The 18,351-nt window shown below is 52.9% G+C and overlaps 1 protein-coding gene across 4 annotated transcripts in view; it reads right to left on the bottom strand.

Annotated features, from left to right (window-relative positions):
• Positions 1–18,351, bottom strand: part of LOC137453917 (kelch-like protein 13) — a 129,784-nt gene that overhangs the window by 26,798 nt on the left and 84,635 nt on the right. For all 4 annotated transcript variants that reach the window (XM_068163632.1, XM_068163634.1, XM_068163635.1 and 1 more), the window contains 3 exons: positions 13,749–13,890; positions 10,461–10,593; positions 9,838–10,034 (listed from right to left, as the gene is read on the bottom strand). In XM_068163632.1, coding sequence (XP_068019733.1) covers positions 9,838–10,034; positions 10,461–10,593; positions 13,749–13,890 — 472 coding nt within the window. The remainder of the gene's footprint in view (positions 1–9,837; positions 10,035–10,460; positions 10,594–13,748; positions 13,891–18,351) is intronic.

The following is an 18,351-nucleotide window of genomic DNA, read 5'->3' as shown; positions in this document are numbered from 1 at the left end:
ACACATCCAGAACAACCTTCATCCAGTCAAAGCTTCCAAATCTTATTCTTCATCTCCAGGAACACTAATCCCACACTCAGGTCCTGTCTGTAAGATGAATGTGTGGTAGACTCTCAGGAGTTAGGAAATTTAGATATTAGGAAATATTTCCTCACTGGGAGGGTTCTCAAACATTGGAACAGGCTGCCCAGGGCAGTGCTGGAGTCACCATCCCTGGGGGGGTGCCCCAGCAGCCTGTGGACCTGGTACTTAGACTGGACATTAGGTGCCAGTTTGGGGCACCTCAAGCCAAGAGAGATGTGGAGGTGCTGGAGCCAGGGCAGAGCAGGGCAAGGAAGCTGGGAAGGGCCTGGAGAAGAAATCTGATGGAGAGAGACTGAAGGAGCTGGGGATGGTTAGTGTGAAACAGAGGAGGCTGAGGGCAGACCTCCTGGCTCTCTACAGCTCCCTGAAAGGAGGTTGTGGAGAGGCTGCTGCTGGTCTCTTCTCACAGGTCATTAGTGACAGGACAAGAGGAACAGCCTCAAGCTGTGACTGGGCAGGGTTAGGATGGACATTAGGAAACATTTTCCCCATCCAGAGTGGTCAGGGATTGGAATGTGCTGCCCAGGGAGGTGGTGGAGTCCCCAAGCCTGGCTGTGTTTGAAGGTGGTTTGGCGGTGGTGCTTGGGGCTATGGTTTGGGGGTGACCCTTGCAGAGCAGGGTTCTGGGTTGGACTTGGTGATCCTGAGGGTCTGTTCCAGCCTGAATGTTCCTGTGACTCTATGGTTTAGTGCTGACCTTTCAGTGCTAGGTTGAAGCTCAGACTGGATGAGTTTGGACATCTGTTCCAACCAAAGCTACCCAGGGATTCTGTGACAGTCTGAAGTCTCTTGTCAAAACACCCACCCAACATAAACCTGGGCTGGTGGGAGCTGTCCCTGCCCATAGCAGGGGGCTTGGAACTGGATGATCTCTAAGGTCCCTTCCAACCTGAAGCAGTCAATAAATCTGTGAATCCATGAGACAGAGGACTGGAAGTATCAGACCAAATCTGGCTGTAGAGTGAAGCCAATACCCAGCAACTCTAATCATGCAGAGAGAGCTAGAAGCTGTAACTGTTCCAGCAGCCAAACAACTTCATCACAAGGCAGGAATTTTCACTCAACCTTATTTTCCTTGGGTTTTGACTACTGAGCAGAGCTGTTCATTCCCATTACTCATTGTAATTGCTCATTACCAAGCAGAAGTTCCAGCAAACACTAAAAAGCTTCCCATAAAATAAAGGTCAAGCACAGCACAGCCTTAATACAGCCTGGAGAGCCAAATGCAAAAGCCAAAGCACTTTCCTGAGAAAGCAGCTGAATTAATGCTTTCAAATTTCAAAGCAATCACTTCCCAAGCTCTCCTAAGAGCTTCTGCCTATAAAGTGCTGCAAAACTGGGCACAAAGTGACTGGAGGCAGGAGAACCCTGGAGAACAGCTCAGGAGAAATAACATCCCCAACAGAGCTGAGCTCTCTAGCTTGGCACCACAAAACATTTAGCTCTCTGCTTTTCTCTGCTTCAGTGACTGCTAGCACCAGAGAGCTGTTGAGCTTGGAAGAGGCCTCTGAGCAACTGATGTCATCTGCCTGGGCCTGAGCACAGCCTTCGACACTGCCCCGCACCACATCCTGGTCTCCAGGCTGGTGACACATGGGTGTGATGGGTGACCACTAGATGGATAAGGAACTGGCTTGATGGCTGCACCCAAAGAGTGGCTGTCCATGGGCCCATGGCCCAGTGGAGGCCAGGGACAAGCAGAGTCCCTCAGGGATCAGTCCTGGGACCAGGCTTGTTCAACATCTCTGTGGCTGCCATGGACAGGGGGGTTGGAACTAGATGATCCTTGTGGTCCCTTCCAACCCTGACTGATACTGTGATACTATGATCATCAAGTCCAAGCTCAGCCAGAGCTCACAATCCACCACTGCTGCTGAGCCACTGCCCCTGAACCACAGCCCTCAGCACCACATCCACGCAGCTTTGAAACTCAGCAGGGATGGTGACTCCAGCACCTCCCTGGGCAGCCTGGGACAGTGCCTGAGAACCCTTGCTGGGAAGAAATTGTTCCTAACATCCAACCTGAACCTCCCCTGTGCAACCTGAAGCCATTTCCTCTTCCTAGCCAACATTTAAAATGCATCTATCACCACAAGAGAAGCTTTGACATGAAGTCTGTCACTTGTTAAATGTGAGAGGAGACCAACCCCCACCTGGCTTCACCCTCCTTTGAGGGAATGGAATGGAATGGAATGGAATGGAATGGAATGGAATGGAATGGAATGGAATGGAATGGAATGGAATGGAATGGAATGGAATGGAATGAACCAGGTTGGAAGAGACCTTTGAGATCACCAAGTCCAACCTATCACCCAGCACCATCTGATCAACTAAACCATGGCACCAAGTGCCTCATCCAGGCTCTTCCTAAACACCTCCAGTGGAGTTGCAGAGGGTGATGAACTCTCCCCTCAGCCTCCTCTTCTGCAGACTAAACACCCCCAGCTCCCTCAGCTGCTCCTCACAGCACTTGTGTTCAAGACTCTCCACCAGCTTGGTTGCTCTGGTTTGGACCTGCCCCAGCACCTTGATGTCCTTCTTGGAGTGAGGAGGACAAAAATGAGCCCAGGACTCCAGGTGTGGCCTCAGCAGTGCCCAGTGGAGGGGAAGCACTTCCCATGGTCTGTAGAAGAGCTTCCATCCCTGAAATCCTCCAGGTTTCAGTGGGCTTCCACCTGGAGAAGTCCAGAAACAACAGCACAGAGATGTGGCCAGCTTGGAAAACAGACCCAGCAGCAGCCCTGCCTTGGAGAAAGGGAATTGCTGGGGGCTGGCAGAGCTGAGCCCAGTGTCAGATCCCAAAGTGCCCCCACACCAGTCCCAGGGCAACTCCTGCACACTGTGCCTTTGTGCTGGCTTAGGCCTGGGTTCTGCAGAGCACAGAACCCCTGCAGGCAGCCTGGGCCCTGGGAGTCCCTGGGTGATTTGTGACTGGCAGGGAGAAGAGCTTTGGTTATTTCTTGGAAGGCTTCTGGGCTCCTCCTCTCCTGTCTCACCTGGCTCCTCTTTTCTAAAGGCCTTAAGGCAGTTCCCTGTTCTTAGTCTCCCTGGCCCTGCTGCTCAGCACTTTGCCCATTGGCCTCTTGTCAAGTGGGGGGAGCTGGCCATGAGGAGATGAAGCTGGGCAGTGCTGAGCACTCACAGGCTTTAGAGCTGATCCTGATGGCTCCTGTTGGCTGTGTAAAGGTTTTAGTCAGATTGGTTGTACAGTAAATGGAAAAAGAAATAGCAGCAGAAGCCCCCAGAGGAAAGGGTTTGAGGAGCAGCAGGAGCTGAGAGGGTGAAGGATCTTGGTAGGGTCAGAAGTAGTTAGAGCATGGTTGGCCTCAGTGCTCTTAAAGGTCTTTTCTAACCAAACCAATTCTATGATAGTATGGATTTATGAATCACAGAATGTCAGTGGTTGGAAAGGACCTTGAAAGATCATCCAGTCCAACCCCCCTGCCAGGGCAGGGTCACACAGGGTAGGCTGCACAGGAACACATCCAGGTGGGGTTGGAAAGTCTCCAGAGCAGGAGACTGCACAACCTCTCTGGGCAGCCTGCTCCAGGGCTCAGCACCCTCACACCAAAGAAGTTTCTCCTTAAGTTCAAGCAAAGCCTTCTGTGTTCCAGTTTGTGCCCACTGCCCCTTATCCTCTCACAGGACACCACAGAAGAGAGCCTGGCCCCTTCCTGCCCCCCACCCCTCAGCTATTGATAGACACTGATCAGATCTCCTCTCAGCCTTCTCTTCTCCAGGCTAAATAGCCCCAGGGCTCTCAGCCTCTCCTCAGCACACAGATGTTGCAGTCCCTTCATGCTCCTCACAGCCTCCCTTGCACACCCTCTGGTGCATGCCTGTCCCTCTTGAACTGGGCACCCCAGAACTGGACACATGATGGAAGCAGAGACCATCTTGGTCCATTCTCAGCTAAGCAAACTCCTGCAGCAGGAGGACTTACAAACACTGAGATGTCAGTATCTGAGTTTGCTGTTAGAGATGACCAGCAGAAGGAATCCCATGCTCTTATGCAGCTCTTTGGAAGGTACAGCCCAGGCATCAATTTTCACTGCTTTCAATTGTTGTCTTTAATTACAGCACCACATCCCCTTCTCCTGCAGCCTGGGTCTTGCCTGAGTGCTGTAGTTCACTTGGATGCCCTTCCCAGCTTTCTCTTCTCCAGGCTGCACAGCCCCAACTCTGCCAGCCTGTCCCCACAGGGGAGGTTCTCCAGCTCTCTGCTCATCTTGGTGGCCTCATCTGGACCTTCTCCAGCAGCTCCAGGTCCTTCTTGTGCTGGGGGCCCCAGAGCTGGAGGCAGTGCTGCAGGTGGGGGCTGAGCAGAGCAGAGCAGAGGGGTTTGGTGAGGGGTTTGGAGCACAGCCCTGTGAGGAGAGGCTGAGGGAGCTGGGGTTGCTTAGCCTGGAGAAGAGGAGGCTCAGGGGAGACCTTCTTGCTCTCTCCAACTCCCTGAAGGGAGGTTGTAGCCAGGTGGGGGTTGGGCTCTTCTCCCAGGCACCCAGCACCAGAACAAGAGGACACAGTCTGAAGCTGTGCCAGAGGAGATTTAGGCTGGATGTTATGAAGAAATTCTTCCCAGCAAGAGAGATTGGCCATGGGAATGTGCTGCCCAGGGAGGTGGTGGAGTCACCATCCCTGGAGGTGTTTAGGAAGAGCCTGGATGAGGCACTTGGTGCCATGGTTTAGTTGATCAGATGGTGCTGGGTGATAGGTTGGACTTGATGATCTCAAAGGTCTCTTCCAACCTGGTTAATTCTATTCCATTCAGAGGGACAGAATCCCCTCCCTGTGCTGCTGCTCTCCCTGCTCTGGCTGCAGCTCAGCACACAGCTGGCTCTGGGCTGCCAGGGACCATTGCTGGCTCCTGGGGAGTTTGTCACCAGCTGACACCCCCAAGGCCTTCTCCTCTGGGCTGTTCTCAACCCACTCCTCACCCAGCCTGGGAGTGTGCTTGAGGCTGCCCTGACTCAGCTGTCACATCTCCTTCCTCACCTGCCTTTTTTCATCCCTGCTGGCAGAAGCCAGGAAAAAGCTTTCACTAGAAGCCAGTTCCCACTTCCCAAGGAGACTGTCACAGCTCTCCTTTGGAAAACCAGCAAAGAGTGAGAGATTGGTTTGCCATCCAGTGTGAAGGGAGCATGCCATGCTTCTGCTCAGCACAGCCTCGAAAGTAAGCCATGCACCAAGCCTGGAAAGGGGAAGGGAAGGGAAGGAGGAGGAAAAAAGGTTGTTATGGAAGCTCCCTCTCCCCAGAGAGTGAGGTCAGGACCTGAGATTTTAATCTTGCTAACAAATGAAAATGATCAGGGCAGCTCCAAGCCATGAACAGACTGTGCTGCACTGAGCTACAGTGCGCTGCTCTGCAGGACAAACTCTGTTCCAGCTGCACAAAGGCAATCATGCTGCTCAAGTCTTGCTCATGCAACTCACTGCCACTGGTAGAAGATGAGAGGGTTGCAGCTCTAAGGGCTGTCCCCTGCTTACAAAAGCTCTCATTCTGGTGATTGTGGAAGAAATGTTGCTGAGTAGGCATTCAAAGCCAGCTCCAGGTCTAGTAAGCAGGAGCAGGGAGGTCATTCTGCCCCTGTGCTCAGCACTGCTGAGGCCACACCTTGAGTCCTGTGTCCAGTTCTGGGCTCCTCAGGTTAGGAAGGAGGTTGACTTGCTGGAAGGTGTCCAGAGAAGGGCAACAAAGCTGGGGAGGGGCTTGGAACACAGCCCTGTGAGGAGAGGCTGAGGGAGCTGGGGTTGCTTAGCCTGGAGAAGAGGAGGCTCAGGGGAGACCTTCTTGCTCTCTCCAACTCCCTGAAGGGAGATTGTAGCCAGGTGGGGGTTGGGCTCTTCTCCCAGGCAAGCAGCACCAGAACAAGAGGACACAGTCTCAAGCTGTGCCAGGGGTGGTTTAGGCTGGATGTTAGGAGGAAGTTCTACACAGAGAGAGAGATTGCCCATTGGAATGTGCTGCCCAGGGAGGTGGTGGAGTCACCATCACTGGAGGTGTTCAGGAGGAGACTTGATGGGGTGCTTGGTGCCATGGGTTAGTTGATTAGGTGATGTTGGATGATAAGTTGGACATGATGATCTTGAAGGTCTCTTCCAACCTGGTCTATTCTATTCTATTCTATTCTATTCTATTCTATTCTATTCTATTCTATTCTATTCTATTCTATTCTATTCTATTCTATTCTATTTCACAGAAACAGAACTGCTTGGGTTGGAAAAGGCCTCTAAGATCACCCAGTTGAATTATTGACTTAACACCACCATATCCACTAAACCATGGCCCCAAGTGCACTCTCCACACATTTCTTGATCACCTCCAGGCATGGGGACTCCACCACCTCCCTGGGCAGCCTGTGCCAACCCCTGACCACTCTTGCAGCAAGGACAGTTTTCCTAATCTTCAACCTAACCCTCCCCTGGCACAATCTCAGGCCATTGCCTCTCCTTCTATCACCTGAGACTAGGGAGAAGAGCCCAACCCCCACCTCACTGCAGCCTCCTTTCAGGTAGCTGTAGAGAGCAATGAGGTCTCCCCTCAGTCAACAGACTCAACCACCCCAGCTCCTTCAGCCACTCCTCCTAAGACCTGCACTCTAAATGTGGCAGCCAGCATGTGGCTGCTCCTCTCATACAACCCAGAGCTCTGCAGTCCCTTCAGAGGAGGTTTTCCTAAGCACCTGACCATGGTCACTGGCAGACAGCAAAGATGCAAAGGTCTCTGTGATGATCATGACAGCTGTGGGCTTTATTCCTCAAAACACAAAGGTTCCAAGCAAGTCCTTAGCAGATAGCAGCAGCAGCTCACTCTATTGCTTTTCCCCAGCTTAACTCACCAATAGCTTTCCTAGGGAAGTGGCTGCTTGAGTCAGACCAGAGCTGTGGTGTCACCTTCCAGCTGAGTCTCTGCCCAGGAGCTGCACTGCCTGCAGTCAGCAGCACCTTCTGCAGTGGCTGCTTCCAGCAGTGACAACCCTCAGTGATCCCAGGTTGTCCTAAGGACTGGGGTGCAGATCAAGGGCACTGTTAAACCCTCTGCACCATGCTGGGGTGCAGAGTAAAAAGGCTGCACCTGGTGAAAGGAAGGGACAGGAGAGGTGACCCTAAACTGACCAACAAAGGATTCCAACCCAGGATAAAGCTGAGGGATCACCAGGGTTAAGGTCTCTTCTCTTTGCCTTCTTCCATGGCCAGGATCTGAAGAGCTCTGTCCATGCTGCCTTCCATCCTGATCCATGAATTCCTGAATCCAGCTCCAGAATCCAAGTCTTAGTTTCCATCTGCTGCTGAGTCCAGCCTGGGACTTCTGGCACAGCATGAGTGGTGAGGTGACAAGCTGCCAGCAGGGGGGTTGGGCTCAATGTTGGTTTGCATGGATTTGGGACTGTTTCATTTTATTGCTATTCCTTTCACTAAATTAGTTTCAGTCTGCTCTTCCATTTCACAAGTTCCTCTCCCTTATTCCCAGCAGGAGCAGGGAGGTCATCCTGCCCCTGTGCTCAGCACTGGTTAGGCCACACCTGGAGTCCTGTGTCCAGTTCTGGGCTCCTCAGTTTAAGAAGGATATTGAGACACTTGAAGGTGTCCAGAGAAGGCCAACAAGGCTGGGGAGAGGCCTTGAGCACAGCCCTGTGAGGAGAGGCTGAGGGAGCTGGGGTTGTTTAGCCTGGAGAGGAGGAGGCTCAGGGGTGACCCCTCTCCAACTCCCTGAAGGGAGGTTGTAGCCAGGAGGGGGTTGGTCTCTTCTCCTAGGCAACCAGAACAAAAGGACACAGTGTCAAGCTGTGCCAGGGGAGGTTGAGGCTCAAGATGAGGAGAAAGTTCTTCCCAGAAGGACTAATTGGCCATTGGGATGTGCTGCCCAGGGAGGTGGTGGAGTCCCCATCCCTGGAGGTGTTCAAGAGGGGATTGGATGTGGCACTTGAAGCCATGGTTTAGTTGTCAGGAGGTGTTGGGTGACAGGTTGGACTTGATGATCTCTGAGGTTTTTTCCAACCTTATTGATTCTATGATTCTCTTCTGTCACTCATTCAGTGGCCAGCCCAGCCCTACCTTGTGACAGGAAGGACACAGAATGTGAGGGCATGAACTATGAAACCCAGTGAGGAACCTGGAAACAACAATTCTGATGGGCTGCTGTCATCACTGCAAGGTGCTTTGGAATGATGAGGGTTTTAATGTGGTGTATCACTGGCATCACATCACATTCACACAGTGCATTAGACTCAGGTGGGAAAGAAAAACCACAGAGATTGTCAGAGAGCTACAAAGAAAACTTTTCACAGCATCACAGAATCACCAAGGTTGGAAGAGACCTCAAAGATCATCAAGTCCAACCTGTCACCACAGACCTCATGACTAAACCATGGCACCAAGTGCCACATCCAATCCCCTCTTGAACACCTCCAGGGATGGGGACTCCACCACCTCCCTGGGCAGCACATCCCAATGGCTAACAACTCTCTCTGGGAAGAACTTTCTCCTCACCTCCAGCCTAAACCTCCCCTGGCACAGCTTCAGACTGTGGCCTCTTGTTCTGGTGCTGGCTGCCTGGGAGAAGAGACCAACCCCCACCTGGCTACAACCTCCCTTCAGGGAGTTGGAGAGAGCAATGAGGTCTCCCCTGAGCCTCCTCTTCTCCAGGCTAAGCAACCCCAGCTCCCTCAGCCTCTCCTCACAGGGCTGTGCTCCAGACCCCTCCCCAGCCTTGTTGCCCTTCTCTGGACACCTTCAAGTGTCTCAATGTCCTTCTTAAACTGAGGGGCCCAAAACTGGACACAGGACTCAAGGTGTGGCCTAACCAGTGCTGAGCACAGGGCACAATGACTTCCCTGCTCCTGATGGCCACACTCTTCCTGATGCAGGCCAGGATGCCATTGGCCTTCTTGGCCACCTGGGCACACTGCAGGCTCATGTTTAGGCAGCTGTCAATCAGCACCCCCAGGTCCCTCTCTGCCTGGCTGCTCTCAGCCACTCTGACCCCAGCCTGTAGCTCTGCATGGGGTTGCTGTGGCCAACGTGCAGCACCTGGCACTTGGACTTGTTGAATGCCATCCTGTTGGACTCTGCCCATCTGTTCAGTCGGTCGAGGTCCCTCTGCAGAGCCCTTCTGCCCTCTAACTGACCAACATCTGCTCCCAGCTTGGTGTCATCTGCAAATCTGCTGATGATGGACTCAATCCCCTCATCCAGATCATCAATGAAGATATAGAACAGGCTGGGGCCCAGCACTGATCCCTGGGGCACACCACTGGTGCCTGGCTGCCAGCTGGCTGTGGCACCATTCACCACCACTCTCTGGGCTCAGCCTCCAGCCAGTTCCTAACCCAATGCAGTGTGCTCTTGTCCGAGCCAGGGGCTGACAGCTTGGCCAGGAGTTTGCTGTGGGGGATGGTGTCAAAGGCCTTGCTGAAGTCCAGACAGACTACATCCACAGCCTCCCCACATCCACCAGGCAGTCACCTGATCATAAAAGGAGATCAGGTTGGAGAGGCAGGATCTGCCCCTCCTAAATCCATGTTGGCTGGGCCTGATCCCTTGGCCATTTTCTGTGCATCCAAATTCTGACTAATGGCAAGGTTTAGACTTTGAGCATTCCACAGTCATTGCCTCACCAAAACCAAAGCCACAAACAAAACTGAAAGCAAGCAAACAAACAAAACCAACCAAAACCCAACCCCGACCAACCCCCAACCCCCAACCCTGGAGGCTTGAAGGGTTGTAAGTGTGAAACAAGCAGCAAAGTCTTACCCCAGAGATAAGAAACACTTTACAGAAGTCTAAAACAGGTAAAATCTGCAAAAAACTGGCAGCTTCCAGAGTGTCCTGAAGGTTGTCCATGTTAAGGGAAAGTTTTGCAGTGTAAATGAAATCAATGATCTTCTTGAGGCCTATTTTGTTCACACCATGCAGCTTGATGCACATTAAATCCTGCTCCTTCATTCCTCCTGCAAAAAAGACAGGTAGGGAAGTTTCCATCATCATTTGGATTAGGATCATTTCATGAGCTCAGAGAAAACTGAAAGGCAGTTTACAAGCAGAACTTCAAAAGCCAGCAGCAAGAGCAGAGAGAGCACAGCTACGTGGAGCTGTGTGCAGCCCTGGCCTGATTCAGACACACACTGAACATGGGTCTGAGTGTCCAAGGGCTGGCAGCTGGGGGACAGCAGCAGGCAGCCACCATGGAAGAAGAGGCCACAGGAGATATAGCTGCCCAGGCTTTGGCCCAAGAGGTCCCCTCTGGCACCTGAGGCCTGGTTACAACAGCAGAGCCAGCAGAGAGGGCAGAAGAGCTCTGGACACGGAGCGTGTGTCTGTGTCCAAGTGCGGGCAGCTGGGAGGTAGCAGCATGCAGTATTCAACTGAAACACCACCTGTGAACATAGCCTTGAAGTAGTCACTTGCAGAGGCCATCATTGCTCTGTGAACAGGAAAGACTTCATCACCATCTCCAGGAACAAGAGTCACGTCACAGAGCAAACCCTCCACGCGCAGCTGGTCGAAACCCTGCAACAACAACACCGCCACGGAGAGGGTTGGGAGGGAAGGAGGAACCTCTCTCCTTCCCCCTGTGCAACTCCATGTACATATGGACTGCAGCTCCAAAAGAACACCAAGACATTGAGACTGGAGATTAGGAAGAAAAAAAAATATGGACCAGGTTGTTCAAGGCCTTATCCAGCCTGGCCTCCAACACCTCCAGGGATGGAGCCTCAACCACCTCCCTGGGCAACCCATTCCAGTGTTCCACCACCCTCATGCTGCAGAACTTGTTCCTAACAGCCAATCTGCTCTCATTTCAAACCATTGCCATTGTCCTGTCACTGCAGGTCTTTGCAAACAGTCCTTCTGCAGCCTTCCTGTAGCCCCCTTCAGGTACTGGCAGGCTGCTATAAGGCCTCCCTGGAGCCTTCTCCTCTGCAGGCGGAACACCCCCAGCTCCCTCAGCCTGTCCCCACAGCAGAGGCTCTCCAGCCCTCTGATCACTTTTGTAGCCTCCTCTGGACCCTCTCCATCAGGTCTGCATCCTCCCTGTGGGCTCAGAGCTGGGCACAGTGCATCTACAACAACCTACCACAGCATCCCACAGTAAGATCCTTCCCTTAAGCTTTGCCTGGCTGGAGGTACTGGAAGATGTGTGGAATATTCACCTCCTTCATGCACTGCAGAACAGAAGCTCCAGCACAAAACACTTTCCTTCAGCTGGGCATGGCTGATGGCTTTCTGGCACTACTAAGAATGTAAATATGTTCTTTATAGATTTAACACTTAAAAGAAGCCTGGGCACCAGCCCACATGGTTTCAAATCTGAGCCACCTTACAGTGAGGCTGTACTTGTAAAACTGCAAAGCTAAGCAGAAGTGAAGATCCTAACTTGTCACAAAGAACAGGGTGCAAATAGAAACAATGAGTGATTAGGCCAAAGAAACCAGAAGCCAAACACAAGGTAATACCAGAGAGTCACAGATTGCTTTGGGTTGGAAGGGACTCTCAGAGGGCAGCTTTTCCAAGCCCCCTGCAGGCAGCAGGGACAACTCCAGCCAGATCGGGCTGCCCAGGGTCACATCTGGCCTGACCTTGAATGTCTCCAGGGATGGAGCCTCAACCACATCCAGCAGCCTGTTCCAGTGTTTCACCACTCTCACTGTGCAGAGCTTCCTCCTGATGTCCAGCCTAAATCCATGCTGCTCCAGTTTCAAACCATGGCCTCCCTTCCTATCTCTATAAGCCCTTCTAAACAGTCCATCCCCAGCCTGCCTTTAGGTCCCCTTCAGGTATCTGAATGCAGCTCTAAGGTCTCCCTATATCAAGCTAATACATCTCCAAGACTTGCCTGGAGTTCCTACAAACAAGGACTCATAACTCCTGCTTCTACAATTGCTCAAAGTGAGAAGGAATGAAGCAATGAGCTCTGAAGGCTTTGTGCAGTGTTCCAAGGGGGCAGAGTTCTGCAGACACCCAAGCCATAGAAACTGAAAGAACAGAACTGCTGTCCTCTCTCAGCTAACATCTAAAATGTCAACTTCTTGTCCCCAGATGTTGGCTACTTAGGCAGGGAATCCAAGAAACAAGTGGCAGCTCTCCAATGAGCCATGCCATACAGGTATCATGAGGCATTCAGTGGCCTTGATGAGGCCTTGAGTGACCTGGGCTAGGGGGAGGTGTCCCTGCCAATGGCAGGGGGATTGATCTTTAGGGTCCCTTCCAAAGCATTCTGTAAATCTGTGAATGATTTGCACTCCTGTGGGACTGGCACTGGAAAGCAGCAAGCAGTGAGCTGCACCCTGTGTGCAAAAGCTCCAGCAGAAAGGAGAGCAAATTAGTCCACTTGTAAATTCTTCCAGGTTCAGAGAGGAGAGCACTTCCATCCATTAATGTTCTGCCATAAGGTAGTGCCCCAGAACCACAGCCAGCACAGGACATGCCACCAAGCCTGAATGACAGGGCTCAGCCATCCCAGAGACATGACCAAGGAGCATGGACCTCTCCACACCACGAAGGCAGCTTCCACACAGAGGGTGGTGCAAGTGTTTGTCTCACAGAATTACATGGGATCAGTCACAGAATGGTTTGGGTTGGAAGGGACCATCCAGTTCCAAGGGATCATCCAGCTCCAGCCCCCTGCCATGGGCAGGGACACCTCACACCAGCACAGTTTGCTCAAGGCCTCATCCAGCCTGGCCTTCAACACCTCCAGGCAGGAGGCAGCCACAGCCTCCCTGGGCAACCTGTGCCAGAGTCTCCCCACCCTCACTCTCAACAATTTCTTCCTCATCTCCAGTCTCAATCTCCCCTCTCCCAGCTCAAAGCCATTGTCCCTTGTCCTGGCACTCCCAGCGCTTGTCCCAAGTCCCTCCCCAGCTCACCTGGAGCCCTTCAGGTCCTGGAAGGTTGCTCTGAGGTCTCCCTGGAGCCTTCTCTTCTCCAGGCTGCACAGCCCCAACTCTCAAAGCCTGGCCCCACAGGGGAGGTTCTCTCCAGCCCTTTGATCATCTTGGTGGCCTCCTCTGGACCCTCTCCAGCAGCTCCAGGTCCTTCTTGTGCTGGGGGCCCCAGAGCTGGAGGCAGTGCTGCAGGTGGGGTCTGAGCAGAGCAGAGGGGCAGAATGCCCTCCCTGTGCTGCTGCTCTCCCTGCTCTGGATGCAGCCTGGGACATGGCTGCCTTCTGGGCTGCCAGCCATGATTCTATTTCAGTTTCTTTATCCAGCTGTCACTTCCTAGCTGGCACAATGCTACCTCTCAGCAAACTGAGAGTGCACAGGGATACAAACCAAGCAAAAGGCCAAAGGTTTTGTTCTAGGTTGTTGTTAAAAGTCAAACCATTACTCTGCAGGGCAAGAAGTTAGAAGCCATGCCTGCTTGTGAGCACTGTCAGCACAGAACAATCACAGAATCCCAGAATGGGAGAGGCTGGAAGGGACCTCAAAAGGTCATCCAGTCCAACCCCAATGCAGGGTCACCTAGAGCAGGTCACACAGGAACACAGCCAGGTGGGGTTGGAATATCTCCAGAGAGGGAGGCTCCACAGCCCCAATGCCAGGCAGTAGTTTTGGGGCTGGTTAGAAATGAGTAGGGCTGATAGTTCTCCTGAGTAGAGGCATTGTTTGGAGCAGCCCAGCCCCTCAGGGCAGAGCAGCAGTGGCCCAAGGAGATGCAGTTACCTGTAACACCACGGAGCTGTGAGTATTGCTGGTGAAGAACCTCGTGGTGCCTGCCTTCGACGCCTGCAGGTGGGCAGAGACGCCCATATCGCTGCCCCCGAGAGACACTTTCATGTGAGGGTCCTCCTCTTCCACCAGAGATCTGAGAAGATTACAACACAGAAACTTGAAGATCAAACTCAATTGTCAGCCAGTGCTGCTCTGCAATCAAACCTGAGGCTTCTGGGATGAGAGCGAGCAGCTCAGGGGCTGCAGGCCAGAAGAAAGCAGCAGGTGACAGAGTCAGTCCCTGGTGCTCCCCAGCTGCTAACTCAGGAAGTGAAACATCAGCAGGCTCTGAACCTCTGCAACTTCCAAACAGACTGGGGCTAACATTTCTTCCCTGTTCATGGAATCACAGAATGGCTCAGGTTGGAAGGGACCTCAGAGATCATCTCCAACCCCACTCCCATGGGCAGGGACATCTCTCAACTAGACTTGGTTGATGGAGGCCTCATCCAAGCTGGCCTTGAACACCTCCAGGCAGGGAGCACAACCTCCCTGGGCAAGCTGTTCCAGAGTCTCACCACCCCCATACTGTAGAACTTCTTCCTCAGGTGCAGTCTTTCCTTCCACCCCCACCTCCCTAAGACACCTGCACACTATTTTATCCCTCTGTGTGTGCTTCCAGCCTTGTAGGATGCTGGCAGGGCTCTCAGCCAGTTCTCCAAACCAATTTCCCTCCCAGATTGCCAAGGAAACCTGCAAGGCTGCACCTCTGCAGCAGCCAATGCCAGGAATTTCATTCTCTTGCTTTGCATCACCTTGATCAAGTCTGAATGCAGGGACAGAGGACAGACCTAGAGGAGCTTCAGGTTGTAAAGCCAAGCCAGCTTTGGAAACACACAACTGGAAGAAGTCCTTTTAGGATCTGAGATCCAGCATTTTGCTACTATAGGCAACTACTTCCTGAATTGAAGCTAAGAGAACACTTTAATGGTTTCCTTCCAAGCAATTAGTGTCCAAACCCAGACAGGAAAGGCTAATTTTGGGGAGGAGTGTTAAAGAATGCCTGCACTATTATTAGCCTTCCATTTGAAGCCTGAGATGTAAATAAGGTTCACAGAAAGAGATAGGCATAGGAGATCCTAACTCCCCTAACCTGTAATTGTTAGGCAATGCAAATAAATGTCAGCTGCAGAGACACTCACAAGAAGCAGCTCTGTGGTTTCCAGCATCTGATGCAGCCCCCATTAGCAGGCAGAGCAGCAGAGGGCACCCAATGTTAATTAGCAAGCAGAAGCTGCTAATCCACAGGTGAGGACATCTTCATTATGAAGGAAGATTCCACAGTACCAAAAACCCCTCCCAGACAACAGTGCTGCACAGCTCAGACAACAGAGGTTTGCCAACATGCAGGTTAGAGCCTTGCCCTTCAGCTGGCTTCAGAAATTACTCTGCTAAGTGACAAGAATGGGACTGAATTGCTTCCTTCCCCCCCCGCCCCAGTCTGCCTGTGGTCACTTGGATGATCGTTGGTGCTTGGACTCAAAGGTCTTGGAAAGCAACTCCCTGATTCCATGCAAGGGGAAATACAGCAGTGCCAGGTGAAAATTGGCTTTCATACTGGCTTTAGCCTCCAAAGAAGAACAGTTCTGTTCCTTTTAACAAGAAATCAGTTGCCCTCCCTCCTTTGTGCACAAGCATAGAGTTCACAGTTTCATGGGTTGGAAGGGACCTTCAAGATCATCCAGTTCCAAGCCCCTGCCATGGGCAGGGACACCTCCCACCAGCACAGGCTGCTCAAGGCCTCATCCAGCCTGGCCTTCAACACCTCCAGGGAGGAGGCAGCCACAGCCTCCCTGGGCAACCTGTGCCAGAGTCTCAGCAGCCTCACGCTGAAGAACTTCTTCCTCAGATTCAGTCCAACCCTGCTCTCCCTCAGCTTCAAACCATTCCCCTTTGGCCTGGCTCCAGACACCCTCAGCAAAAGTCTCTCTGCAGCCACAGCCTCCCTGGGCAGCCTGTGCCAGAGTCTCACCACCCTCACTCTCAACAATTTCTTCCTCATCTCCAGGCTCAATCTCCCCTCTCCCAGCTCAAAGCCATTGTCCCTCATCCTGGCACTCCCAGCCCTTGTCACAAGTCCCTCCCCAGCTCTTCTGGAGCTCCTTCAGGTCCTCGAAGGCTGCTCTAAGGTCTCCCTGGAGCCTTCTCTTCTCCAGGCTGAACAACCTCAACTCTCAACTCTCAACTCTCAGCCTGTCTCCACAGGGGAGGTTCTTCAGCCCTCTGATCATCTTTGTGGCCTCCTGTGGACCCACTCCAGCAGCTTCATGCCCCTCAGAGAATCATTAAAGGTGGAAAAGACCTCTAAGATCATCAAGTGCAACCATCAACCCAAGGTGGATCATGATGAGCAGCTTCTGAAGCTCATCCACCCCCCTGAGAGCACCATTCAAAGCCACCCACACATAAGGTCAGCCAGGAAAGCATCTTCCCAACAGCTCCAGCACTCAGCAGTGCTGAGGGGTTTGGAGCAGGCAGGTTGTGATGCACACAGACACAGCAGCCTGTAGGCACCAGGGTACAGCTGTGCAGCTTGGACTTCCAACAGAGCATTCACTGCTCAGACAGCTGGCAGGACTCACAGATGTGGCTGCACTGCAGCAGGCAAGAGCTGCTCAGCTCACAGCCCAAAGCCAGAGAGCAGCTGGAATAAAGCTTCCTGGGGCACACCTTAGAAAAGAGCTCTCCAGAGTGCCTGTGGCACCCAACCAATGCCTCCAGCACCACAACACAAAACACAACACAACAGCTAAGCAGCTGCTGGCTCAGGGCTTCAAATCTTTCACAGTCACAGAATGTTAGGGGTTGGAAGGGACCTCCAGAGATCATCAACTCCAAGACCCCTGCCAGAGCAGGGGCACCCAGGGTGGGCTGCCCAGGAACACATCCAGGTGGGGTTGGAAAGGCTCCAGAGCAGGAGACTCCACAACCTCTCTGGGCAGCCTGCTCCAGGGCTCAGCACCCTCACAGGAACAAAGTTTTCCCTCCTGTTGCCCTGGCACCTCCTCTGCTCCAGCTTGCCCCCAGTGCCCCTTGTGCTGTGCTTGGCCATCCCTGAGCAGAGCCTGGCTCCAGCCCTGCACAGCTCTATCCCCAGCCATGAGGGCAGCCCTCAGGCTCCTCTGCTCCAAGCTCCAGCTCCCTCAGCTGTCCTCACAGGAAGATGTTCACTGTGGCTCTGGGCTGGACTCTCTCAAGCAGTTCCCTGAGCTCCTTCTTGAGCTGAGGGGACCAGAACTGGACACAGTATTCCAGATGTGGCCTCAGCAGGGCAGAGCACAGAGGGAGGAGAACCTCTCTGACCTACTGACCACAGCCCTTCTGATCCACCCCAGGATGCCCTTGGCTTTCCTGGCCACAAGGGCACATTGCTGGCTCATGGACATCCTTCTGTCCACCAGGACCATCAGAGCCTTTCCCCTATGCTGCCCTCCAACAGCTCAGTCCCCAACCTTTCCTGCTCCAGAGGGTTGTTCATTCCCAGATGCAGGACTCTAGCCTTGCTCTTGCTGAACTTCATTCAGTTCCTCCCCACCCAGCTCTCAGCCTGTCCAGGTCTGGCTGAATGGCAGCACAGCCTGAGGGGGATCAGCCACTCCACCCAGTTTGGTGTCACCAGCAAACCTGCTGGCAGTGGCCTCTGTGCCCCCACCTAGGATGCTGACAAAGACCTTGAACAGTGCTGGTCCCTTTTAGCTGGCTTTGCTCTCAGATGTTTTGGGTCTGGGGTGATTTGTTGGTTTTGTTTTCACAACGACAGCAAGGAGAGAGTCTAAGATAACTGCAGAGGACACCCAGCCTCTCAATTCAGCCATGTCTCCCTAGAAGGAACACCAAGTGATGTGCAGGGACTTGGAGGCGTGGGCAGGCAGGAACTGCAGATGCAACCAGCATCAATGTGACTCTTGGCTCTTGAAAGCTCTTCCTGAATTGGCAGCTCAGATAGCCCTCATGTCAAGGAGGCTTTAAAAGTACTTTTTCTGAACCTAGAAGAAAATAGGAGCTGTAGACAGCACTTAAAATCATTAGGAAAAGCAAGGTTCACTAAACCAGACTGCCTTGGCTCCTTGCTGTGGGCTTTTCCCATCTTCTCCACATTCCCCACCCTGTTTCCTTTCCCAACAGCCAGCAGACTTTTTGAGCTTTACACAGGAAGGCAAAGAGCTCAACCCAAATGACACAAATAGAAAGAAACCTGAAGTGCAATTTAAAAGCCTAACTTCAAAGCCCACCTGCAAGAGAAGAGAGAGCACAGCTACCTGGAGCTGCCTGCAGTCCTGGTGCTGCCCAGAGCCAGCTCAAGGGGCAGTGGTGGGAGCTGAGGCAGAGGAAGTGCCATGGACACAGGAGGAAACATTTTGTCCCTGTGAGGGTGCCAGAGCCCTGGAGCAGGCTGCCCAGGGGGGCTGTGGAGTCTCCTTCTGTGGAGATATTCCAACCCCACCTGGATGTGCTCCTGTGTGAGCTGCTCTAGGTGACCCTGCCCTGGCAGGGGCTTGGACTGGATGATCCCTTCCAGCCCCTGCCATGCTGTGATTCAGACACACACTGAACA

The sequence above is a fragment of the Melanerpes formicivorus genome, unplaced genomic scaffold (genome assembly GCF_026170545.1).
Source record: "Melanerpes formicivorus ecotype bairdi unplaced genomic scaffold, bMelFor1.0.p_v2 SCAF_73, whole genome shotgun sequence".
NCBI lineage: Eukaryota > Metazoa > Chordata > Aves > Piciformes > Picidae > Melanerpes > Melanerpes formicivorus.
Note: the sequence above shows the minus strand (reverse complement) of the source record. Positions and strands in the feature narration are given on the sequence as shown.